Source organism: Salmo salar, chromosome 25 (assembly GCF_965601325.2).
Source record: "Salmo salar chromosome 25, fSalSal1, whole genome shotgun sequence".
NCBI lineage: Eukaryota > Metazoa > Chordata > Actinopteri > Salmoniformes > Salmonidae > Salmo > Salmo salar.
Window position 1 is genome coordinate 23,114,311 of NC_138315.1, and position 26,104 is coordinate 23,140,414.

Here is a 26,104-nt window from a genome sequence, read left to right on the forward strand (position 1 = left end):
GTCCTCCGGGCCAGCCCGAGTGGCCTGCCTGTCCTCCGGTCCAGCCAGAGTGGTCCGTCTGCCAGGGTCAGCCCGAGTGGCCCGTCTGCCCGGCGCAGCTATCAGCGCCACCGAAGTGGGCGACGCCGAAGGTGGAGCGAGGTCCACGTCCTGCACCTGAGCCACCTCCAGGAGAGGTGGGTTGGGGAGGGAGGGTGTAGCACAGTGCCGTCGTTGACGGCAGCCACCCTCCCTTCCCTCCCTTATTGTTTAGGGGGATATTTGTTGTTGTTTGGGGGTTGTTTTTTTTTTTAGGTGCATTCCGGGGTCTGTACCTTGAGGGGGGGTACTGTCACGTCCTGACCAGCAGAGGGCGTAATGGTGTTAGTTTTGGTCAGGATGTGGCAGGGGTTTTGTGTGTGTGAATGGTTGTGTTGGTGATTGGGACTCCCAATTGAAGGCAGGTGTGTTGAGTTGCCTTTGATTGGGAGTCCTATATAGGAGTGTGTGTTTTTCTTTGGGGTTGTGGGTAGTTGTTTTTGCACTGCATGTTGTGTGCCTGCAAGACTGTTGCTGTCGTGTATTGTTTTGTCCGGTGGATGCTTTACTCCTTTTTGGAATTAAACTATGAGTTTCCACATACCTGCTGCGCCTTGGTCCATTTTTGAAGACAGTTGTTACAAATACACAAGGGGCAATTCGACATTTGGTTGTGCCTGAGCAGTTTTTCTCTTGTTATGTCAGTCATTGATAGTAACTCAATAAGCCCATGTCAACTAAAAATCTTTTGATTGGTAAATTCATCTAGTGGCCAGCTATCTAAACTTGTAGTAATCATGGTCAAATTACTGCACTGATTTTGTTAGTCAGTCTCCTCACTCAGCTATTTTATTAAAACCTGCAAATACTTCTCTCCACCCTATGGCAGAATGTTAAGAATTGCACAAAATGTGCTGTAAAACAGCTCATTTTCCTCTCCGCCCCCATGGCAAAATGATTAGAATTGCAGCAAACCTGCTTTAAGCAGCAACATTTCCTCTACACCCCATGGCAAAATGTGTACAACTGCGGCCCCTCATCATGAGTTCCGATTTTTTGTGGGCCCCACCCCAATCAAAGTTGCCCATCTCTCTATCCAAATAAAGTGTTACCGATTTGGCCAGGTCTTGATGAACCTATTGGAGTTGGTCCCCATGTAAGGACATACAAATTAACCAGAACATACAGAAAGAGAAATGTATTGGAAATAGAAAAGGATTATGACCGTGTAATAATAGTGCAATTACAGTGTAATTTCTTGACAATGTGATGAAAAGAATATCAGTTTAGTTTCACCAATCTACAGGAAGACAGATGGAGGGAGAGAGTGTGAAAAAGCACGATAGATCCCTGCTCAGTGTGAATCTACACTCCCCTCTCCCTCCCTTCACTCCCCTCTCCCTCCCTCCCTTCACTCACCTCAACCTCCCTTCACTTCTCTCTCCCTCCCTCCCTTCACTCACCTCAACCTCCCTTCACTCCTCTCTCCCTCCCTCCCTTCACCCACCTCAACCTCCCTTCACTCTTCTCTCCCACCCTTCACTCCCCTCTCCCTCCCTTCTCTCATCTCTTCCTCCCTTCACTCCCCTCTCCCTCCCTTCTCTCTTCTCTTCCTCCCTCCCTTCACTCACCTCAACCTCCCTTCACTCCTCTCTCCCTCCCTCCCTTCACCCACCTCAACCTCCCTTCACTCTTCTCTCCCACCCTTCACTCCCCTCTCCCTCCCTTCTCTCCTCTCTTCCTCCCTTCACTCCCCTCTCCCTCCCTTCTCTCTTCTCTTCCTCCCTTCACTCCCCTCTCCCTCCCATCTCCCTCCCTTCACTCCTCTCTCCCTCCCTTCCCTCCTATCTCCCTCACTTCTCTCCCCTCTCCCTCCCTTCACTCCCCACTCCTCTCTCCCTACCTACACTCCTCTCTCCCCTCTCCCTCCCTTCACTCCCCTCTCCCTCCCTTCACTCCCCACTCCTCTCTCCCTACCTACACTCCTCTCTCCCATCTCCCTCCCTTCACTCCCCTCTCCCTCCCGTCACTCCTCTCTCCCTCCCTTCTCTCTGCTCTCCCCCTCTTCACTCCTCTCTCCCTCCCTTCTCTCTGCTCTCCCCCTCTTCACTCCTCTCTCCCTCCCTTGTCTCCGCTCTCCCCCTCTTCACTCCTCTCTCCCTCCCCTCTCCCTCCCTTCACTCCCCTCTCTTCATTCCCCTCTCCTCTCTCCCTCCCCTCCCGTCCCTTCACTCCCCTCCCCTCTCCCTTCCCCCCTTCACTCCCCTCCTCTCTCCCTCCCTTCACTCCCCTCTCCCTCTCTCCCCCGCTCCCTCCCTTCACTCCTCTCTCCCTCTCTTCACTCCCCTCCCCTCTCCCTCCCTTCACTACTCTCTCCCTCCCTTCACTACTCTCTCCCTCCCTTCACTACTCTCTCTATCCCTTCACTACTCTCACCCTCCCTTCACTCCTCTCTCCCTCTCTTCACTCCCCTCCCCTCTCCCTCCCTTCACTACTCTCTCTATCCCTTCACTACTCTCTCCCTCCCTTCACTACTCTCTCCCTCCCTTCACTACTCTCTCTATCCCTTCACTACTCTCTCTATCCCTTAACTACTCTCTCTATCCCTTCACTACTCTCTCCCTCCCTTCACTACTCTCTCTATCCCTTCACTACTCTCTCTATCCCTTAACTACTCTCTCCCTCCCTTCACTACTCTCTCCCTCCCTTCACTACTCTCTCTATCCCTTAACTACTCTCTCCCTCCCTATACCCTTCACTACTCTCTCCCTCCCTTCACTACTCTCTCCCTCCCTTCACTACTCTCTCTATCCCTTAACTACTCTCTCCCTCCCTTCACTACTCTCTCCCTCCCTTCACTACTCTCTCTATCCCTTCACTACTCTCTCTATCCCTTAACTACTCTCTCCCTCCCTTAACTACTCTCTCCCTCCCTTCACTACTCTCTCTATCCCTTAACTACTCTCTCCCTCCCTTATATCCCTTCACTACTCTCTCCCTCCCTTCACTACTCTCTCCCTCCCTTCACTACTCTCTCTATCCCTTAACTACTCTCTCTATCCCTTAACTACTCTCTCCCTCCCTTCACTACTCTCTCCCTCCCTTCACTACTCTCTCTATCCCTTCACTACTCTCTCTATCCCTTCACTACTCTCTCTATCCCTTAACTACTCTCTCCCTCCCTTCACTACTCTCTCCCTCCCTTCACTACTCTCTCCCTCCCTTAACTACTCTCTCCCTCCCTTCACTACTCTCTCTATCCCTTAACTACTCTCTCCCTCCCTTCACTACTCTCTCTATCCCTTAACTACTCTCTCTATCCCTTAACTACTCTCTCTATCCCTTCACTACTCTCTCTATTCCTTAACTACTCTCTCTATCCCTTAACTACTCTCTCCCTCCCTTAACTACTCTCTCTATTCCTTCACTACTCTCTCTATTCCTTAACTACTCTCTCTATCCCTTAACTACTCTCTCCCTCCCTTAACTACTCTCTCTATTCCTTCACTACTCTCTCTATTCCTTAACTACTCTCTCCCTCCCTTCACTACTCTCTCTATCCCTTCACTACTCTCTCCCTCCCTTCACTACTCTCTCCCTCCCTTCACTACTCTCTCTATCTCTTAACTACTCTCTCCCTCCCTTCACTACTCTCTCCCTCCCTTCACTACTCTCTCTATCCCTTCACTACTCTCTCTATCCCTTCACTACTCTCTCTATTCCTTCACTACTCTCTCTATCCCTTCACTACTCTCTCCTTCCCTTCACTACTCTCTCCCTCCCTTCACTACTCTCTCTATCCCTTAACTACTCTCTCCCTCCCTTCACTACTCTCTCTATCCCTTAACTACTCTCTCTATCCCTTAACTACTCTCTCCCTCCCTTCACTACTCTCTCCCTCCCTTCACTACTCTCTCTATCCCTTCACTACTCTCTCTATTCCTTCACTACTCTCTCTATCCCTTCACTACTCTCTCCCTCCCTTCACTACTCTCTCTATTCCTTCACTACTCTCTCCCTCCCTTAACTATTCTCTCTCTCCCTTCACCCATCTCTCCCTCACTTCACTCCCTACCCAGCCCAAAAACGTTTTTCTCTTTTTGATTCCCATCACACGTCAATATAAAGTTGGGTTGCTCCATAGCAATTGAGTATAATGGTTGTGTGTATGAAGACTTATTCTAGCCCTGTGTAGTCTGCATTGATAGGATTGTGATACTGCTCTGTGTTTTGGGCCTCATGGTTCTCTGATCATCTGCATCCTTATGTGTGTGTTGACTGTACTATACATGCTTTCATCTGAGAGAAAAAGTGAAAGGAGAAAACAACAGAGTGAGAGAAGGAAAATGGTGGGACACTGTCCCTTTAAATGAGACACAAAATACTTGCAGCTCTCTGTTCTAAGGAGCTACATAATGATACATTAAACAATCACAACCTTAAAGGGAAGGCTAGGGCTCTGCTCCGCAGGCTAAACACACACACACACACACACACACACACACACACACACACACACACACACACACACACACACACACACACACACACACACACACACACACACACACACACACACACACACACACACACACACACACACACACACACACACAGAGTTACAGCGTGTATTGGCTAATCAGTCATCCAAAGACATGGTAGATGGTATAGAGAGAGTCCTGTATGTCAAGATCAGTGGATGTTCAATAATATAGAACGAAGGAATGAAGGGTTCATCTAGCTTGTTCTCCTTCAGTGGCATCAGAAAACAACATTAGCCTTGGAGAATCACACAGAGAACCATACAGAGAACGAGAACCACACGGAGAACCATACAGAGACACATGCATCCCTCTCCTCCATTCCCTTCCCCCCATGATCCACACACCTTCTCTTATACACGCTGAGTCGACCCCCTGTGTGTTTGAGTGCATTTTGTGTGTGTGTTTGCATGTTCAACCAGTGTCAGTTGTATGGTGTTGTCAATACACAGGCACCCCTCTCTCTCTCTCTCTCTTTCTCAGACACACACAAACACACAATGAGAAAATAACAGCACGGCACAGGCAATTAACACTTCTTACACCATCTAGCCCTCCACCACAACCCCTTACTCACCGCCTCCGAGTCTTCAAATCCATGTAGGTACAAATTATCATACATGGAGGTTTAATATTCCAACAAGCACCTCTTGACGAATTGACAAAAATAGTAACGATGGATTGAAGCACCAGCACTAGAGATGGATTAATGGGGGTTACATTCCCACTAGATAGAAAACAACCACACCATTCTTATTGTTTTCCTCTCTTAGCCTTGATGGTGAATGTAATATTTTTTCCCCAGGCTTAAAGAGTTTTCCTTAAACCCATAATAAGACAACGCAGAGCTTCAGTTATCCCCAGAGGCTGCTTTCTAGATCCAGACCTGGCATTTTATCTGCCTTCCAAATGAAGAGACAACTGTTCCTCAATCATAGGCTGATGACAAAGCAGGGAGGCAGGCTGCTGATTGGCTTCTTCCTGCTCCAGTCAGCTTGAGCGAGCATTCTCACTGATGGTGAATAAGGAAGAGAAGAGGAGGGTCTGTAGATTGAGAGCAGCAGCCTTTCCCCTCCATCTCTGACTGGGGTCTCTTGTAATTTTCTACCGATGTCTAATACCCTCTGTTGTATTCTCTCTATCTTTACCTCTATAGCCCTCCTCTATCTCTTTTTATTTTCCTCTGTCGTATGGTGGATTGGTGATGAGACTGATATGTTTGTGTGTGTTTATATTTTTATAACCCTTATTTTACCAGGTAAGTTGACTGAGAACCCATTCTCATTTACAGCAACGACCTGGGGAATAGTTACTGGGGGAGGGGGGATGAAAGAGCCAACTGGAAGCTGGGAATGATTAGGTGGCCATGATGGTATGAGGGTCAGATTGAGGGCCAGACCCGTTTAACATCCCATACAAAAGACGGCACTCTACACAGGGCAAAGTTCTGGGGCATTGGAATCTTTTTTTTTGGGGGGGGGGGGGGGGGGGGGGCAGAGGAAATTGTGCCTCCTACTGGCCCTTCAGCACCACTTCCAGCAGCATCTGTTCTCCCATCCAGGGACCGACCAGTATCGACCCTGCTTAGGTTCAGTGGGATGCAGGTGTGTGTGTGAGTGTGTGTTGACTACATTGCTTCCCAAAGTTGTCCTTTGGGTGGTGGAACCATTCTTGATACACACAGGAAAAGTGTGAAAAACCCAGCAGTGTTGCAGTTTTTGACACAAACCATTGCGCCTGGCACCTACTACCATACCCCGTTGAAAGGCATTTTTATCTTTTGTCTTGCCCATTTACCCTCTGAATGGCTCACACACAATCCATGTCTCAATCCATGTCTACGCTGATCGAAGTGAATTTAACAAGTGACATCAATAAGAGATCATAGCTTTCACCTGGATTCATCTGGTCAGTTTATGTCATAGAAAGAGTAGGTGTTCTTAATGTTGTGTATACTCAGTGTAAAATTAGACATACAAATCATTTCATTTTATAATGAGGAGATATATTCATTATATATTTTTCTAGTTTCTGATTCCAATTTCGATAAACAAGTACATTTTCAAACAAGTGTGTCCTTTTGAACTAATCAAGTGAAATTGCAGGGTAACATTTGTTGGGATTCAGAGAGCTCCTTTCTAAAGACCTGGTAGAAAACTGGAGCAATATCGCCCTCTAGTGATGAAGAGACTTACAGCAGGTGCACATGCTACAAACTGCCCATCTTCTAATCTGAAAATATGAAACATCACAACCAGACAGGTTTGACTCTCTCCTACCCAACCCCACTTTTTTTTTTTACATTGTTTGCAAACTGATATGTGACACGTATTAATGCCAAAATAACATGCAAAACAGGCAAAACAAAAGTAATTAAGTTAATAAAGCCGTAGCCAAACATGGTGTCTTTTTTGCGTTCTTGATTAAGGCAGCTCCAAAATGCAGGTGTTTCAGCCTAGCTCAGTGCTTTCTGTGGTGGTGGCGCAGCCAGTGGAAAATACAGAGCGTAGGGGTTGGTAATATTCTCTAATTGTGCCGTGATTGGCTCAGGTGAGGCTCAAAACAGGTGGGGCTCTGAATGACGGGTCGCCACTGGATCTGAACATTGATTGGTTAGCAACTAGCTGTTCGATCAAGAGGAAGCTTCTAACTGTGACTAATGTCTGTAATATGACCCAGGTTATCACTTAACCAGCTAGAGTATATACCAATAGTGTTGGATCTGTGACATCTACTTGTATTGATTATATTTTTACTAACGCTGCAGAGCTTTGCTCCAAAGCAATATCATTTCCATTGGCTGTAGTGACCATAACATTGTGGCAATAAAAAGGAATGCCAAAGTGCCAAAGGTTGGGCCTAAAGTCATTTATAAGAGTAAAGCACACTGCCCTTAAACAGTAAAGCACCCTTTGCTGGCTCTAACAGCCGCCCAATCAGTTTGCTGTCTGTTCTTAGTAAACTGATGGAGAGGATTGTGTTTGACCAATTAAAATGCAATTTTTTAGAGAACAAGTTAACTACCGACTTTCAGCATGAAATATAGAGAAGGGCACTTAACTTGTACTGCACTACAGATAATTGGTTAAAATATATGGATAACACGTTGTTAGTTGGAGCTGTATTGTTAGATTTCAGTGCAGCCTTTGATGTTATTGCCATCACATGGTTGGAGAGTTATTTATACAATTGAACCCAGAGAGTGTTTTTCAATGGAAGCTTCTCTAACATCAGGAGTGCTAAGCAATTAACCAAAATGTGTAAAATTCCATTTTGTTATTTTTTTTCTTCTGTGAGATCGATGTGCTGTTTCTCTGGAGATAAATCAAATCAAGCCCGAACTGTGCGACGTAGTAGAGAGTTGTAGTTTCCAACAGGCCAATATTCTACATAGGTTAGCGCAGAAAATGTGGTAATTAACTACAATGACCATAATCCATATTTGCTTTTTTGTATAAGCCAACCAACAAAGGACCACAGTGGAAAAAAGTATTTGACTTTTTGTGTATATAATCCTTGTCAATTTTGGTAAATGTATTGGTTGCCTGGTGTGGCTTCTTAATGTATTCTGAATGGTCAAATAAAATAAAAAATGTAAAATTGCTCGCCTACTTGTCTGGTCTGTGTGGAGAAGACAAGGAGACAGAGAGAAGAGAGAACGCCCGATCGAGAGGGACAGAAAACAGATGCTTCACGAGGTATCCTGAAAATACATTATCTAAGTGATTGACAGTAGGTATTCAGCAGCCACAAAGCCTTATTTACTTTGAAGAACTACTAAAAGAGTGATTTTGTCAGACAGCATAGGCAGCAGCTCTATAGAGATGAGATGAAGACTTGGAATTAAATAATAAAGTCAGAAAATAAAACAAATGTAATATACACAACAACTGAAATATTTGATTAAAGTAATGTGATTACATGATGGTTCATACTGTAAGTTAGGCCTCACTCCCCCCTATCTGAGAAATCTACTGCAGCCCTCCACCACATACAACACCCGTTCTGCATGTCACATTCTGTTAAAGGTCCCCAAAGCACACACATCCCTGGGTCGCTCCTCTTTTCAGTTCGCTGCAGCTAGCGACTGGAACGAGCTGCAACAAACACTCAAACTGGACAGTTTTATCTCAATCTCTTCATTCAAAGACACAATCATGGACACTCTTACTGACAGCTGTGGCTGCTTTGTGTGATGTATTGTTGTCTCTATCTTGTTGCCCTTTGTGCTGTTGTCTGTGCCGAATAATGTTTGTACCATGTTTGTGCTCCTACCATGTTGTTGTCATGTTGTGTTGCTACCATGTTGTGTTGTCATGTGTTGCTGCCTTGGTGTGTTGTTGTCTTAGGTCTCTCTTTATGTAGTGTTGTGTTGTCTCTCTTGTTGTGATGTGTTTTTTGTCCTATATTTATATTTGATATATTTTTGATTCTTTATCCCAGGCCCCGTCCCCGCAGGATGCCTTTTGGTAGGCCGTCATTGTAAATAAGAATTTGTTCTTAACTGACTTGCCTAGTTAAATAAAGGTTAAATAAAATAAAATAAAATCAAGTTATAAGCAGTAATGGCCAGTCACAACCATCATGGGACTTTTATTAGTTGTTTTTTTATATGTTGTTACAGCATTCAACCCACATGATGCATAGTGCATTAATGTATGAAATAGAAAACCGTGATTATTTTTTAATAATAGAAACGAAACCGACCCGACCTCAAAAATCACTAATCGCTCAGCCCTAAACATCAGATATGTACAGTGCAGTGTCCCTCAGGGCAGTTGCCTTGGACCCGTTATTGATCTTTGTTTCTCTAAATGATTTGCCACTGGTCTTACACAAAGCTATAATGACTATGTATGCGGATGATTCCACTCTACATGTCAGCACCCAAACCCAGACAGCTCACTGAAATGCTAAATAAGGATTTACAGTCAGTATCAGAATGGGTGATTAATAATCAACTGTTCTTAAATAAATCCAAATCTAAAAGTATTGTATTTGGTTCAAAACATTCTCTAAGACCTGAACCTCAACTGGAGTTGTACATAAAGGGTGTAATCAATGAGCAAGTTGAATCAAATCAAATTAAATCTAATTTTATTGGTCACATACACGTGTTTAGCAGATGTTATTGCAAGTGTAGCGAAATGCTTGTGCTTCTAGCTCTGACAGTGCAGTAATATCTAACAAGTAGGAAGCTGTTCTGCGTTTTTGACACAAATCCACTGTACTAGTCGTTCAGGCTCTGGTGTTGTCCCATCTTGATTACTGTCCGGTAATATAGTGCAGCAAAGAATGACCCAGCAAAGCAGCAGCTGGCTCAAAACAGAGCAGCACGCCTTGGCCTTAAATGCACATACATAACTTACATCAACAACATGTATGCCAGCCTTTCCTGTTTGAGGGTTGACGTGATAGTAACTACTTCTCTTCTAGTTTTTATGAGAAATATTACTGTGATGAAAATTCCATATTGTCTGCATAATCAAATTCAGCTCAGACATCCATACATACCCCACAAGACATGCCACCAGAGGTCTCTTCACAGTCCCCAAGTCACGGCTACGCACAATTTTTTAGAGAGCCATGATCGCATGCAACTCCCTTCCATTTCCAATTACTCAAGCAAACAGCAAAATTATCTTTACAAAATGGATTAAACAACATCTCATTGAACGGCGGGGACTGTGGGCAAAATGCCAATTCTGAAATTTTGTAGATTGACTCGTTAAATGGTAGTCAAGTTTTTGCATTTCGGCAATTCACAGAAATATAAGTCATTGATGCCTTACTTGCTATAAATACCAAGAAATCCACAGGGACTGACCAATTGGAGCCGGGTCTGCTCAAGTGTGCTGCCCCCCTCATTGCTGGCTCAGTAACCCATATGTTAAATCTAACATTGTTATCAGGAGATATTTCAAAAGTATGGAAAACAGCTTATGTGCTGCCACTCCACAAGGGCAGGGATAGTAGTGATCTTGATAATTATTGTCCCATTTCCAGGCTTCCATGTCCAGCTAAGATTCTTGAATCCTTGGTAAATAAACAATTTAGCTCTTTTTTATCTGAGCATGGCATTTTGAATAGAGATCAATTTGGGTTAGGGTTAGGGTTACATCTATATGATACTATTATGTACACAATTGCCCCAGCTGCTGACCTAGCTGTGACAAGGCTACAGTCCGATTTTGCAGCTATGCAGGAAACCTTTACTGATTTAAAACTTGTGCTTAATACAGGCAATACTAAATACATGTTGTTTTCAAGTTCTTATAAGATTGTCTCAGATGAATTACATCTTCACTCATCCGATGGTTCTATAATCGAAAGAGTCTCTGCATTACAAATACCTTGGTATTTGGATTGACAATGATTTGTTTAAAAAACATATGAATGAGCTTGTTAAGAAACTAAAGTGAGTTTTTTTTACACAAACAGATCGTTTCTCTCTCTAGCCAGCAGGAAGCAGATTGTGCAGTCTACCTTGCTACCTGTTATTGATTTTGGTGATACTATTTATCAAAGTGCAGCTGCTTTTACTTTTAAACCCCTGGATGCCATTTTTAATTTAAGCTTTAACTCAGACAATGCTGGGCCAAATGTGCACCGCCCTATGGGACTCCCGATCTCGGTCGGTTGTGATACAGCCCGGGATCGAACTCGGGTCTGTAGTGACGCCTCTACCACTGCGATGCAGTGCCTTAGAACACTGCGCCACTCAGGATCCCCTACTGAGGATCACTCAGGATCATAGCACCCTTTGTATTATCACAGAAGACAGTTTCATTACTCATCACTGTATTCTTTACCAAAAGGTTGGCTGGACCTCTTTGAAGTCACATAGATCACATCAGTACGCTCTTTTTGTTTACAAAGCCCTGCTCCACAAGCTTCCGACTTAACTCACTATTTCAGAATTAAAATGACAATTTATCAAACCCGTTCACAGGGTTGTTAACTCTGGAGACTCCTTTGGTGTTTGGAATAATCTCTAAAAAACAGTACACATAGATCCCTTAGTGTCCCTGGGGAAGTTTAGAGAGATCCCTTAGTGTCCCTGGGGAAGTTTAGAGAGATGCCTTAGTGTCCCTGGGGAAGTTTAGAGAGATCCCTTAGTGTCCCTGGGGAAGTTTAGAGAGTTCCCTTAGTGTCCCTGGGGAAGTTTAGAGAGATCCCTTAGTGTCCCTGGGGAAGTTTAGAGAGATGCCTTAGTGTCCCTGGGGAAGTTTAGAGAGATCCCTTAGTGTCCCTGGGGAAGTTTAGAGAGTTCCCTTAGTGTCCCTGGGGAAGTTTAGAGAGATGCCTTAGTGTCCCTGGGGAAGTTTAGAGAGATCCCTTGGTGTCCCTGGGGAAGTTTAGAGAGATCCCTTAGTGTCCCTGGGGAAGTTTAGAGAGATCCCTTGGTGTCCCTGGGGAAGTTTAGAGAGATCCCTTGGTGTCCCTGGGGAAGTTTAGAGAGATCCCTTGGTGTCCCTGGGGAAGTTTAGAGAGATCCCTTGGTGTCCCTGGGGAAGTTTAGAGAGATCCCTTAGTGTCCCTGGGGAAGTTTAGAGAGATCCCTTGGTGTCCCTGGGGAAGTTTAGAGCGATCCCTTGGTGTCCCTGGGGAAGTTTAGAGAGATCCCTTATTGTCCCTGGGGAAGTTTAGAGAGATCCCTTGGTGTCCCTGGGGAAGTTTAGAGAGATCCCTTAGTGTCCCTGGGGAAGTTTAGAGAGATCCCTTAGTGTCCCTGGGGAAGTTTAGAGAGATCCCTTAATGTCCAAGGGGAAGTTTAGAGAGATCCCTTAGTGTCCCTGGGGAAGTTTAGAGAGATCCCTTAGTGTCCCTGGGGAAGTTTAGAGAGATCCCTTAGTGTCCCTGGGGAAGTTTAGAGAGATCCCTTGGTGTCCCTGGAGAAGTTTAGAGAGATCCCTTAGTGTCCCTGGGGAAGTTTAGAGAGATCCCTTGGTGTCCCTGGGGAAGTTTAGAGAGATCCCTTAGTGTCCCTGGGGAAGTTTAGAGAGTTCCCTTGGTGTCCCTGGGGAAGTTTAGAGAGATCCCTTAGTGTCCCTGGGGAAGTTTAGAGAGATGCCTTAGTGTCCCTGGGGAAGTTTAGAGAGATCCCTTAGTGTCCCTGGGGAAGTTTAGAGAGATCCCTTAGTGTCCCTGGGGAAGTTTAGAGAGATCCCTTAGTGTCCCTGGGGAAGTTTAGAGAGATCCCTTAATGTCCAAGGGGAAGTTTAGAGAGATCCCTTAGTGTCCCTGGGGAAGTTTAGAGAGTTCCCTTAGTGTCCCTGGGGAAGTTTAGAGAGATCCCTTAGTGTCCCTGGGGAAGTTTAGAGAGATGCCTTAGTGTCCCTGGGGAAGTTTAGAGAGATCCCTTAGTGTCCCTGGGGAAGTTTAGAGAGATCCCTTAGTGTCCCTGGGGAAGTTTAGAGAGATCCCTTAGTGTCCAAGGGGAAGTTTAGAGAGTTCCCTTAGTGTCCCTGGGGGAAGTTTAGAGGGATGCCTTAATGTCCCTGGTGAAGTTTAGAGAGATCCCTTAGTGTCCCTGGGGAAGTTTAGAGAGATCCCTTGGTGTCCCTGGGGAAGTTTAGAGAGTTCCCTTAGTGTCCCTGGGGAAGTTTAGAGAGATCCCTTAGTGTCCCTGGGGAAGTTTAGAGAGATCCCTTAGTGTCCCTGGGGAAGTTTAGAGAGATCCCTTAGTGTCCCTGGGGAAGTTTAGAGAGATCCCTTAGTGTCCCTGGGGAAGTTTAGAGAGTTCCCTTAGTGTCCCTGGGGAAGTTTAGAGAGTGGACAGAGGAATATTATAATGAAGAATGTGTTTGATTTAGTTTATTGTGTTTTGTGTACAGTGCATTCGGAAAGTATTCAGACCCCTTGACCTTTTCCACATTTTGTTATGTTACAGCCTTATTCTAAAATGTATACAGCTATTTGCTCCCCCTCATCAACCTACACACAATACCCCATAATGACAAAGCAAAAACAAAAAACATAAGTATTCAGACCCTTTACTCAGTACTTTGTTGAAGCACCTTTGGCAGCGATTACAGCCTCGAGTTGTCTTGGGTATGACGCTACAAGCTTGGCACACCTATATTTGGGGAGTTTCTCTCACTCTTTTCTGCAGATCCTCTCAAGCTCTGTCAGGGTTGAAAGGGAGCGTCGCTGCAAAGCTGTTTTCAGGTCTCTCCAGAGATGTTCGATTGGGTTCAAGTCCGGGCTCTGGCTGGGCCACTCAAGGACATTCAGAGACGTGTCCCGAGCCACCCCTGCGTTGTCTTGACTGTGTGCTTAGGATCGTTGTCCTGTTGGAAGGTGAACCTTCGCCCCAGTCTGAGGTCTTGAGCACTGTGGAGCAGGTTTTCATCAAGGATCTCTCTGTACTTTGCTCCGTTCATCTTTGCCTCGATCCTGACTAGTCTCCCAATCCCGGCCGCTGAAAAACATAACCCCCCACAACATAATGCTGCCACCACCAGGGATGGTGCCAGGTTTCCTTCAGATATGATGCTTGCCATTCAGGCAAAGAATTCAATCTTGGTTTCCTCAGACCAGAGAATCGTGTTTCTCATGGTCTGAGAGTCCTTTAGGTGTCTTTTGGCAAACTCCAAGTGGGCTGTCATGTGCCTTTTACTGAAGAGTGGCTTCCGTCTGGCCACTCTACCATAAAGGCCTGATTGGTGGAATGCTGCAGAGATGGTTGTCCTTCTGGAAGGTTCTCCCATCTCCACAGAGGAACTCTGGAGCGCTGTCAGAGTGACCATCAGGTTCTTGGTCACCTCCCTGACCAAGGCCCTTCTCCCCCGATTGCTCAGTTTGGCCGGGTGGCCAGTTCTAGGAAGAGTCTTGGTGATTCCAAACATCTTCCATTTAAGAATGAGGGAGGATACTGTGTTCTTGGGGACCTTCAATGCTGCATACATTTTTTGGTACTATTCCCCAGATCTGCGCCTCGACACAATCCTGTCTCAGAGCTCTACGAACAATTCATGGCTTGGTTTTTGCTCTGACATGCACTGTCAACTGTGGGACCCTATATAGACAGGTGTGTGCCATTCCAAATCATGTCCAATCAATTGAATTTACCACAGGTGGACTCCAATCAAGTTGTAGAAACATCTCAAGGGGGCCTCCCGAGTGGCGCAGCCGTCTAAGGCACTGCATGGCAGTGCTAGAGGTGTCACTACAGATCCCGGGCTGTGTCGCACAATTGAGGCGGTGCACAATTGGTCCAGTGTAGTCTGGGTTAGGGGAGAGTTTAGCCGGCCGGGATGTCCTTGTCCCATCGCGCTGTGGCGACTCCTCTGGTGGGCCGGGTGCATGCATACTGACATGGTCGCCAGTTGAACGGTGTTTCCTCCAACACATTGGTGCGGCTGGCTTCCGGGTTAAGCGAGCAGTGAGGCTTGGCAGGGTCGTGTTTCGGAGGACGCATGGCTCCCGACCTTCGCCTCTCCCGAGTCCGTACGGGAGTTGCAGCGATGGGACAAGACTGTAACTACCAATTGGGGAGAAAAAATAAATGATAGTAATAAAGGATGATCAATGAAAACAGGATGCACCTGAGCTCTAGTTCCAGTCTCATAACAAAGGGTCTGAATACTTATGTAAATAAGCTATTTCTGTTTTTTCTTTTTAATAGATTTGCAAAAATGTCTAAAAAACTGTTTTTGCTTTGTCATTATGGGGTATTGTGTGTAGATTGATGAGGAACATGTTTTATTTGATCCATTTTAGAATAAGGCTGTAACGTAACAAAATGTGGAAAAAGTCAAGGGGTCTGAATACTTTCCGAATGCACTGTATATTTATGTTTATCTGTGCAATTTGTGTCATGCTGTATTTGACTTGTTTTATGTTGTATTAGATTTTGTTCTATGAAATTGTATATGCAGGGCTCCCTTGAAAAAGAGACACTGGTCTCAATGGTGACTCCCTGCTAAAATAAAGGTCAAATAAATAGAATACCCAACCCCCTTTTAGGACAGGTTTGATTCTCTCCTAACCAACCCTGTTTTATGATAATGGAGAGGAAGAGGAGGGTTCATCCTTTCCACATCCCCTGACCTCTACAGTAAACCCCTGAGGCTTCAGTAATGGGAAGGGGGAAGGGTGGTCATCCCTTCTATGAGCTTTCTCACATAGTGGTAGCCCATCTTCTTCACTGGACTGGCCTCATCTAATACCATCAGTATGGGAAGCTTCATGTAATGTGTGTATGTATACAAAAAAGAATAGATTGAATATAAAGAATCGCTAAAAACACCTATAACTTATAATGAGAATCAAGGTACAGTATTTTAAGGCAGGAGAAATGATATGGCCTATATTCAGTAGTATCTAGAAGCAGGCAGCAGAGAGCACTAGCGCACTACAGGTCTCCAGGGAGAGACACCCAGCTGCACCAAGAGCTGACACTCTGCCTGAATAGCTGACTGCACTATAATTTATCTACTTCTCATCTGAATTAGGGTACAAAATTAGGGTACAAAATTAAACATTTTGTACTCAATGAGATGTCTATGTACAGTACAGCTGTGTAGCCCGGCTGGCAACTGCATCACTGCAGATCCTAAGAGACAGACACAGACCCACTGTATGTAAACAGTTACTGTCCTAGCTAGCAGAGAAAAGACTCATCCCATAGATCTTAAGAAACAGACTCACTGTGATGTAAACAGTTACTGTCCTAGCTAGCAGAGAAAAGACTCATCCCATAGATCTTAAGAAACAGACTCACTGTGATGTAAACAGTTACTGTCCTAGCTAGCAGAGAAAAGACTCATCCCATAGATCTTAAGAAACAGACTCACTGTGATATAAACAGTTACTGTGCTAGCTAGCAGAGAAAAGACTCATCCCATAGATCTTAAGAGACAGACTCACTGTGATATAAACAGTTACTGTGCTAGTTACTGAAGCTTATCCCATAGACTCATCCCACCGATACAAACAGACCGCTGTTCTGTATAACAGTAATTGACCTAGCTACACTTTTAGAAAAGATGGTGCTATCTAGAACATAAAAGGGTTCTTCGGCTGTCCCCATAGGAGAACCCTTTAATGAACTCATTTTGGTTCCAGGTAGAACCTTTTTGGGTTCCAGGTAGAACACTTTTGCATTCTACATAGAACCCATAAGGGTTCTACCTGGAACCAAACATGGTTCTCCAATAGGGAAAGCTGAAGAACCCTTTTAGGTTCTAGATAGCACCATTTTCTAAGAGTACAGCAGAGACTCATCTCCTAGACACGTACAGCACACCCTGACATCAGTGGAGGCTGCTGGGGCTCCCAAGTGGCGCAGCGGTCTAAGGCACTGCATCTCAGTACTAGAGGTGTCACTACAGACACCCTGGTTTGATTCCAGGCTGTATCACAACTGGCCGTGATTGGGAGTCCCATAGGGCGGTGCACAATTGGCCCAGCGTCGTCCGGGTTTGGCCGGGGTAGGCCGTCATTGTAAATAAGAACGTGTTCTTAACTGACTTGCCTAGTTAAATAAAGGCTAAATGAAAAATAATAATGCACAGAACGGAGCAAATGGAATGGCATCAAACACCTGAAAACCATGTATTTGATGTATTTGATACCAATCCACTGATTCTGCCCCAGCTATTACCATGAACCTGTTCTCCCCAATTAAGGTGCCAACAACCTCCTGTGCCTGACATTGGCAGACCCTCTTTGCCTGGCTTAAGCAGCTGATGTCTGGTGTCAGCCAGTATAAGACCCTCTTCCTCTGACTTTGAGATATGTCTTTATAAAAGGTTCTTGAGTAATGAGGTCATAAACCATTAGGATTTGCTGTTGAAGGACTGGTACTGGTAGTGTGAGAAGAGGAGAGGAGATGAGAGAGAAGGGTGAGAAGTGGGAGAGCTGTTTCCAATGCCTCATGAAGAAGTGACTCATAAATGAACTGCTCCAGAGTTCAGCCAGGCGACCTACATAAAAGGGATTAACCACAGAAATCAGCATCTTGTAATCAGTTTGCTGTAGCTGCTGCTGCTACTATAACTGAAAAAATAGGCTAACCAGATGGCTTTGTTAAAGGCATTGTCTACATCCCCAAATGGTACCCTATTTCCTGTATAGTGCACTATTTAGAGAAAAGGGTGCCATTTAGGACACATCCATTGTGATTTAGAAAGGCGATTAAATCTCAGAAAGCATTCAGTGGATTCAGACAAGCTTCGCTGCTTAGCTTTCATCCCAAAATGAGATTTATTTCAGAGGTGAATGAATGTAAAAGCCATTCAATTAAAATGTCTAAATATGAAGACTCTTGTCCCAACTCAGACAGTCATGGCTTTAACCTTGGAGCCCCGGGCATAAATCATGGCTGGAAGTTTCTGTCCAGTTCCTAGAACTATACTGAACAAAAATATAAACGTACATGCAACAATTTCAAAGATTTTACTGAGTTACAGTTCATATGAGGAAATAAGTCAATTTAAATAAATTAATTACGAGCTAATCTATGGATTTCACATGATTGGGCAGGGGTGCAGCCATGGATGGGCCTTGGAGGGCATAGGCCCACCCACTGGAGAGCCAGGTCCAGCCAATCAGAATTCGTTTTTCCCCACAAAAGGGCTTTATGACAGACAAAAATACTCCTCAGCACCTTGGCAAAGGAGAAATGCTCACTAACAGGGATGTAAAACAAATTTGTGGGAGATTTGTTTTTGTGTGTATCGAAGATTTCTGGGATTTTTTATTTCAGCTCATGAAACACACTTTACATGTTGTGTTTATATTTTTGTTCAGTGTATATAGATTAATTATCTCATCCTAGTGCAGAAGTTTTCAAAGTGTCAGAGATGGTGGGGGTCTATGTTGAGTCACTACTGAATTATGCGAAGGAGCTGCAGAGAATAGAGAAGAGTCGAGTCGTACTTTATTGATCCCAACTTGGTGAAGTGTTTTATTTAGTGACTCACTGCTTGGGCACCTTGTGAGTCACTACTGAACGAAACTGAAGAACTGATACTGTACATACATTTTTTAAATACAGTTATACAGTACAGTCATAGAACTGGTTGGTTGTCAGACAGACTCAGACAGTGATGTGGATGGTGGAACTACTTACTGTTCATTCAGTCTATGACTCAATAATACCACCTCAGATCAACTAAAGCTGCTCTCTGAGTGCTGCCAGCCTACTACCCTAAAACCACATGGAATGGGATTATCTCATAAAATATTGGAAGGTTGCAAGATTATTTTGCAGTTTATTTTGGTCTGTAAACAGCTGCCTGTCCATCCCCTTTCCGGTATTTCAGTAAAGAGGGGGGTTTGAGACAAAAAAATGGGAATTGACCATGGGACGGAACCCAGAGACACAGTAAGATTTCACCTTTTCTATCTTTCCACCAACATTTCCTCTCTCTTTTGACTCTATTTTCTCTAGCTTGAGTCTTTCTCCTCATTCAACCTTTCTTAAACCTCAGTCACACTCCATCCTTCCCTTATTACTCTCAAACCTCTCTCGTTCGCTAGCAGATTCACTGCTGGTCAAAAGTTTTAGAACACCTACTCATTCAAGGGTTTTCTTTATTTTTACTATTTTCTACATTGTATAATAATTGTGAAGACATCAACACTATGAATTAAAACATATGGAATCATGTAGTAACCAAAAAAGTGTTAAACAAATCAAAATATATTTTATATTTGAGATTCTTCCAATAGCCATCCTTTGCCTTGATGACAGCTTTGCAAACTCTTGGCATTCTCTCAACCAGCTTCACCTGGAACGCATTTCCAACAGTCTTGAAGGAGTTCCCACATATGCTAAGCACTTGTTGGCTGCTTTTCCTTCACTCTGCAGTCCGACTCATCCAAAACCATCTCAATTTGGTTGAGGCTGGGGTTTGTGGAGGCCAGGTCATCTGATGCAACACTCCATCACCCTCCTTGGTAAAATAGCCCTTACACCGCCTGGAGGTGTGTTGGGTCATTGTCCTGTTGAAAAACAAATGATAGTTCCACTAAGCCCAAATCAGATGGGATGGCGTATCGCTTCAGAATGCTGTGGTAGCCATGCTGGTTAAGTGCGCCATGATTTCTAAATGATGCATAATCAGTGTCACCAGCAAAGCACCCCCACACCATCACACCTCCTCCCCCATGCTTCACGGGGGGAACCACACATGCAGAGATAATCCGTGCATCTCACAAAGTCAAATTTGGACTCCAGACCAAAGGACAAATTTCCACCTGTCTAATGTCCATTGTTGGTGTTTATTGGCCCAAGCAAGTCTCTTCTTCTTATTGGTGTCCTTTAGTAGTGGTTTCTTTGCAGCAATTCGACCATGAAGGCCTGATTCACACAGTCTCCTCTGAACAGTTGATGTTGAGATGTGTCTGTTACTTGAACCCTGTGAAGCATTTATTTGGGCTGCAATTTCTGAGGCTGGTAACTCTAATGAACTTATCCTCTGCAGCAGAGGTAACTCTGGGTCTTCCATTCCTGTGGCAGTCCTCATGAGAGCCACACTTGAAGAAACTTTCAAAGTTCTTGAAATTTTCCGTATTGACTGACCTTCATGTCTTAAAGTAATGACGTACTGTCATTTCCCTTTACTTATTTGAGCTGTTCTTGCCATAATATGGACTTGGTCTTTTACCAAATAGGGCTATCTTCTGTATACCACCCCTACCTTGTCACAATAAGAAGGAAAGAAATTCCACAAATTAACAAGGCACACCTGTTAATTGAAAAGCAATTTATTTATTTTTTACCTTTATTTAACTAGGCAAGTCAGTTAAGAACAACTTCTAATTTTCAATGACAGCCTAGGAACAGTGGGTTAACTGCCTTGTTCAGGGGCAGAACAACAGATTTGTGCCTTGTCAGCTCAGGGATTCGAACTTGCAACCTTTCGGTTACTAGTCCAACGCTCTAAACACAAGGCTACCCTGCCGCCCCGTTCCAGGTGACTACCTCATGAAGCTGGTTTTGAGAATGACAAGAGTGTGCAAAGCTGTCATTAAGGCAAAAGGGTGGCTATTTGAAGAATCTCAAATATCAAATATATTTTATTTGTTTAACACTTTTTTGGTTACTGTATGATTCCATATGTGCTACTTCATAGTTTTGATGTCTTCACTACTATTCTACAATGTAGAAAATAGTAAAAATAAAGAAAAACCCGGTAGTGACCGGTAGCGTACATGCTAGGAGATACCCATAGACTTCCAGTCATTGTGCTAACACTAGTTAACATTGGCTCGTGAAACTACCTCTAACTTCGTTCGTACTGGACACAGAGACATAAAAGTGATATCCACAAGTTCATCTGACTCTGGGGAAGTAGATAAAGGGCTTACTTGCCAAAATACCGAAGTATCCCTTTAACACTCTCCAGCCACCACTCTTTTCTGTAAGGAGGTTAAATACAAACACAAAGCTCACTGACAGAAGTGACCCAGAACAACACCTGGTCTGAACAGGCCGGCTGCCGAAGGACAAGCACAGAACAAGAATAGGGAAAATTTGTGAGACCGCCCAAGATACGCATCTGGATCTCTTGCCACTATGCCATGCCCATGCTCATATGCTCATCCTTCTCTAACCTTAATACCTTAAAACTTCAATCCCCAGCAAAACGGCGGCATTGAAATGACGATTGAAAAGATTCCTAGATCCCAGATTTTACCTTTAAGTAGATTGGATAGATGCACTGGATAGATGCACTGGATAGATGCACTTAACACTCAGGGCAGATGTTTCTACATCCATCGATATACTCTTATGAGGACAAACTGAGGAAGGTCAGCCAGGCAGTAGTGTAGGAGCTCTCTCTGTGTGAGTGTGTGTGTGTGTGTGTGTGTGTGTGTGTGTGTGTGTGTGTGTGTGTGTGTGTGTGTGCATGCGCCTTGTGTACCTTGATGACTTGTGAGAAACTGTATTTTCCCTCTAACAATATGCTTCAATCAGGCACAAATGTATTATTGTCAAACAGCATGAGATGCATGTCTTCAGCACCTAATTGGATAAACATTTACCGTTTGAGAGAGGAATAAACTGTGAAAACTGAACAAACTGTGCCTACATCCAATTAAATGACTTAAATGATTAGTAGTGTATCGTTTAAAAGAAGGGTATAGTGAACATAGAATGAGGCAGACTGAGACTCTGCATATCCAGACCGCAGCTGCGACCTGAAATACCACAGTATGCAAAGTAACCATTCAAACAATAAATTCCCTCATGACTGCAGTGACCTACATATAAAGTACATTAAACACATCCTTATGTACGTACACATTCATAAAGCCTTTATAACAGCTACATAAGACGTTATAACAGCCATCACAACACAAGTCATAAGTGTCGTAAGCAAATCTGACCTGCTGATTTGGAGCTGATTTGTTAAGCTTTAATATGTACAGAGCTTACACGCATGCGCAAACACACGCACACACACACACGCTAGCATGTGGTAGGCAGGCCCCCTGACAGAGAGAGAGAAGCAGAAGCCAATAACATTAAGGTGTCCTTGTAATGCTGAATAGCCTTGACAGAGGGCAGTTACCTTGGCAACCCATTAGTTTGGATGTCACAGTCCAGCAGCAAATGGTCCTCTCTGTATTACTGAATAATCACTTTAGGACTATTTTTGCATTTGTTATACAGTTGAACACAGGTGCTGCAACAACTGTGACTATGTCCAGAACAATATGTCTCACTCATGCATAATAAATGATACATGAATGGTAGCGAATACAGAGAGTGAATACAGAGATAATGAGAAGACAGTGAATTCTCAATCACACTCAAATCGAAGCCACTGGCTCACCATGCAACAGAGGTGACAACCCCATGTTGAAGCAACATCTGTTTTGTTAAGTGTGTTCTCTGTTCTCTTAACCCAGAATAATATAACTATTCAGAATGTTTCATTCAGACAATACATTTTGCACAGGATGACCCACATTTGTTAGGGGTCTAGTACAGACAGTACGCAACTGACAACTGTTAATTGGATAACACAACTGGCTGTGGGTTACAAGAGCATTCATTGCTGAAAACCTAGCAGCAAATATAACTAGCTTGGTTTATAGAGGCATGATAGTTGTGCTATAGTACAGTGTATAGCCTAGTTTTGGACAAGCATGTAGAGTGTAGTGGGAACAGTTTTCCCCCCCGATACAATTTTTGTTCCTGTGTAGTAAATCTGTAATTATTCTCTCGTAACAATATTGTGATAGCACGCTGTTACATAGTGATCTATAGTAATTGCTTTGTAATTGTGTAGTAATGTTGTTTTTCTAGTTTCTCTCACCTGTCTGAGGATAAAGCTGGTGGAGGTGGTGCTGCCGTCACTCCTCTTCAGCCGACTGCGTCTGGAGTAAGTCCCTCTGTTCACCTGGTGGGCACAGCCAAATCACATAAGTCACTCTGTCACTCTCACTTTGCAGCACCACAACAAGGGCACCTTCAGGAACTCCCTATCTGACTCCAGCATCTGGGGCCTCAGGTGATCAGGTGACTGTCGTCAGGTGGCTGGGCAAAGCCGAAACATACTGTATGCATTTCCATCCAGTAGACTCCTGGCTGAGACCTAAAGACTTTCACTGGCTCCCCAAACTAATGCCTCTAGGCTTTAGCTCAGCTAGAGACTTTTCATAAGAACTAAGGATGTCACATAATTGTAGAGGGAAAATACATCTGCATCACATTTGATTTCTACCTAACTTAAAAACAATTGTGTCGTTGTTAGAACATTTACAGTTTATCACATGTTGACTTGACTATATGCTGTAAGATGTTGAACATGTAAGCTGTTGTATGTAACATATTGATATAAGGCTGTGAAACTAGGTCATGTGTTCAGTCAGTCTGCCCTTCATAATTGGATTCCAGCTATATGGATGAATTATTAAATACCCTATTTCAAACCACATAAATCAAATTCACACACCCTACCTGCAAAACTTCACACCGAACATCAATAACCATCACATACAGTAGGAAGGCTATGACTGTACCTAGCCGATTAAACTCAACTCCACGATTTAGGATGGAGTTGCTGGCAACTAGCTTGAGCGGACTGGAGCTCCGACGTCACATAAAATGAAGAAAAGGTGCTGAAATCAGTATTTATTTTATAAAACCTTAATTTTATGTGACGTCGGCGCTCCAGTCCACTCACACTAGTCGCTGCTCAACTCCATTGTAAATCGTGGAGTTGAGTTTAGTCGGCTAGACCAGTGGTTCCTAACCTTGTTTGGTTACTGTACCACCAAGTACATTTTGCTCTGCCCAGAACACTCTTGAATTCCCCTTCATGCATTTTACATGTAAGCCTATGGTCTCATGAGTCTTCTCAAGTACCCCCTGTGGATAGGCCAAGTACCCCCGGGGTACTTAGGAAACACTGGAAACAAATGTGAGAAAATAAATAAACTACTGTAGCCAATTAGCCAATCAATAAGGAAATATTTAGACAACATTAATCAAGAATAGAAGCTGACATTTTTCATCTCCTGTAACCAACTTTCTGAAGGTAGCCCCATAGAGAATGTTTCCCCCATTTTGGTGCAGTGGAGAACACTTTGTTGTCCCACACTGACCTCCTAGGATAATCCTAAATACATAAATGTAACACACATCACCTCAGTTGGATTTTTTTTTTTAAATCCAGTGTTGTTTTTTTGACAGCAGTGGGAGAATCGAGTCAGGGACCAAGAACAGCATATAGGGTATCTCCTATAACGCGGTACTTTACCTTCTGTAGTCCGTCGCTAGCCCCGTGACGGGTGTAGATGTGCCGGGACATCTCGGCTAGTTCGTCGGTCCAGGGGGGAGGCTGTCTCTCTGTCCCGGTCCATGGCAACTGCTGTTGCGGTTGTTGAGTTGGTTCCTCCAGCTCTGCACTGTTGCTTACACACCGTCAACAGAGATGAGTAACGATACGATACAGTACTTTCTTGGTAAACAGTCCGTGTGAACGAACCAGTCTTTGCGCGTGTACAGTGCTACTCCACACTGCTGTTGTATGATAAGCTACAGATGTGCACGCGCAACTGGCACGATCTTGGCTGCTGGTCTCTGCTTCCCGCATCATCCATCGTGCGGTCCATCGCCATTATGGCATTGGTTTTGTCTGTCATTATTATCTTTGTAAAATAGCCTAAGATGCAAATACACAATAGTTTACGTTATGTTTCTAGAGAAATAAGCTTATTCCATTACAGTTTTGTTCTATTACAGATTTGTATATGTTATATTATACTGTATATTTATGTATTTCTGACCATGGAATAACCTCTATTGAGTCTGTACTTATATATATATGGATTTGGAATTAAAAGAATGTAACAATGTACTCAATAATTAAATATGAAAACAATAAATCCTGTTGAAATATATTTGGGGAATAGCCTCTGCAGAGCGTCATGTGACAGCTGATAAGATTAACTATAGTCCCTTAGGTTTCCACAAAATATAAATTCATTTTTGGTGCTCTGTCTTAGAGGGGGAAAATATAACAAAAGACATACAGTACCAGTCAAAAGTTTGGACACACCTACTCATTCCAGGGTTTTTCTTTATTTTTACAATTTTCTACATTGTCGAATAATAATAATGAACACATCAACACTATGAAATAACACATGGAATCATGTAGTAACCAAAAAAGTGCACTGGACCTTTAGCTTCAGTCTCTTTTTGAGTGGCAAAAAAAAGAGTAAAGAAATGTATCCTGCCAATAGAGGATGTTGGAAAGTTAAGCCCCTAAGACCCAAAGACAGCTCACATAATAAATTGGAACACTTAGGACACCAGGCTTGTTAAAACTTCAGCCTCTGTGCTAGAATATTACTAGTTCAGCTCTTCAGTGGTCCAATAGTGAACTCAAAGAAAACGCTCACTGAATAAAACATTGTGTCTCCTAGTAACGATTATAGAGGTGACTGCTCATGCATCACTGGTCACAGTGAGATTCTTCATATAGTGATTCTTCTTCCTCCGTAGACATTTGTTCACGCACCTCACCAAGGTCCTTATAACAGAAGGAACCGAGCCCCTACACCAAGGTCCTTATAACAGAAGGAACCGAGCCCCTACACCAAGGTCCTTATAACAGAAGGAACCGAGCCCCTACACCAAGGTCCTTATAACAGAAGGAACCGAGCCCCTACACCAAGGTCCTTATAACAGAAGGAACCGAGCCCCTACACCAAGGTCCTTATAACAGAAGGAACCGAGCCCCTACACCAAGGTCCTTATAACAGAAGGAACCGAGCCCCTACACCAAGGTCCTTATAACAGAAGGAACCGAGCCCCTACACCAAGGTCCTTATAACAGAAGGAACCGAGCCCCTTCACCAAGGTCCTTATAACAGAAGGAACCGAGCCCCTTCACCAAGGTCCTTATAACAGAAGGAACCGAGCCCCTACACCAAGGTCCTTATAACAGAAGGAACCGAGCCCCTACACCAAGGTCCTTATAACAGAAGGAACCGAGCCCCTACACCAAGGTCCTTATAACAGAAGGAACCGAGCCCCTACACCAAGGTCCTTATAACAGAAGGAACCGAGC

At 44.0% G+C, this 26,104-nt stretch overlaps 1 protein-coding gene across 2 annotated transcripts in view; it reads right to left on the reverse strand.

The window, feature by feature from the left end:
- The window catches only part of LOC106586393 (voltage-dependent L-type calcium channel subunit beta-4), a 55,518-nt gene extending 30,948 nt beyond the window's left edge, over positions 1–24,570 (reverse strand). Inside the window, exons 1-2 of one of the 2 annotated variants that reach the window (XM_014173618.3) lie at positions 24,287–24,570; positions 22,841–22,924 (exon numbers count right to left, since the gene is read on the reverse strand). In XM_014173618.3, the coding sequence (XP_014029093.1) occupies positions 22,841–22,924; positions 24,287–24,337 (135 nt within the window). In that variant the 5' untranslated portion in view covers positions 24,338–24,570. Of the gene's footprint in view, positions 1–5,136; positions 5,476–22,840; positions 22,925–24,286 lie in introns of those variants that run through there. The other variant, XM_014173620.3, reaches the window with a different exon arrangement.
- Positions 24,571–26,104: the final 1,534 nt, after the last annotated feature.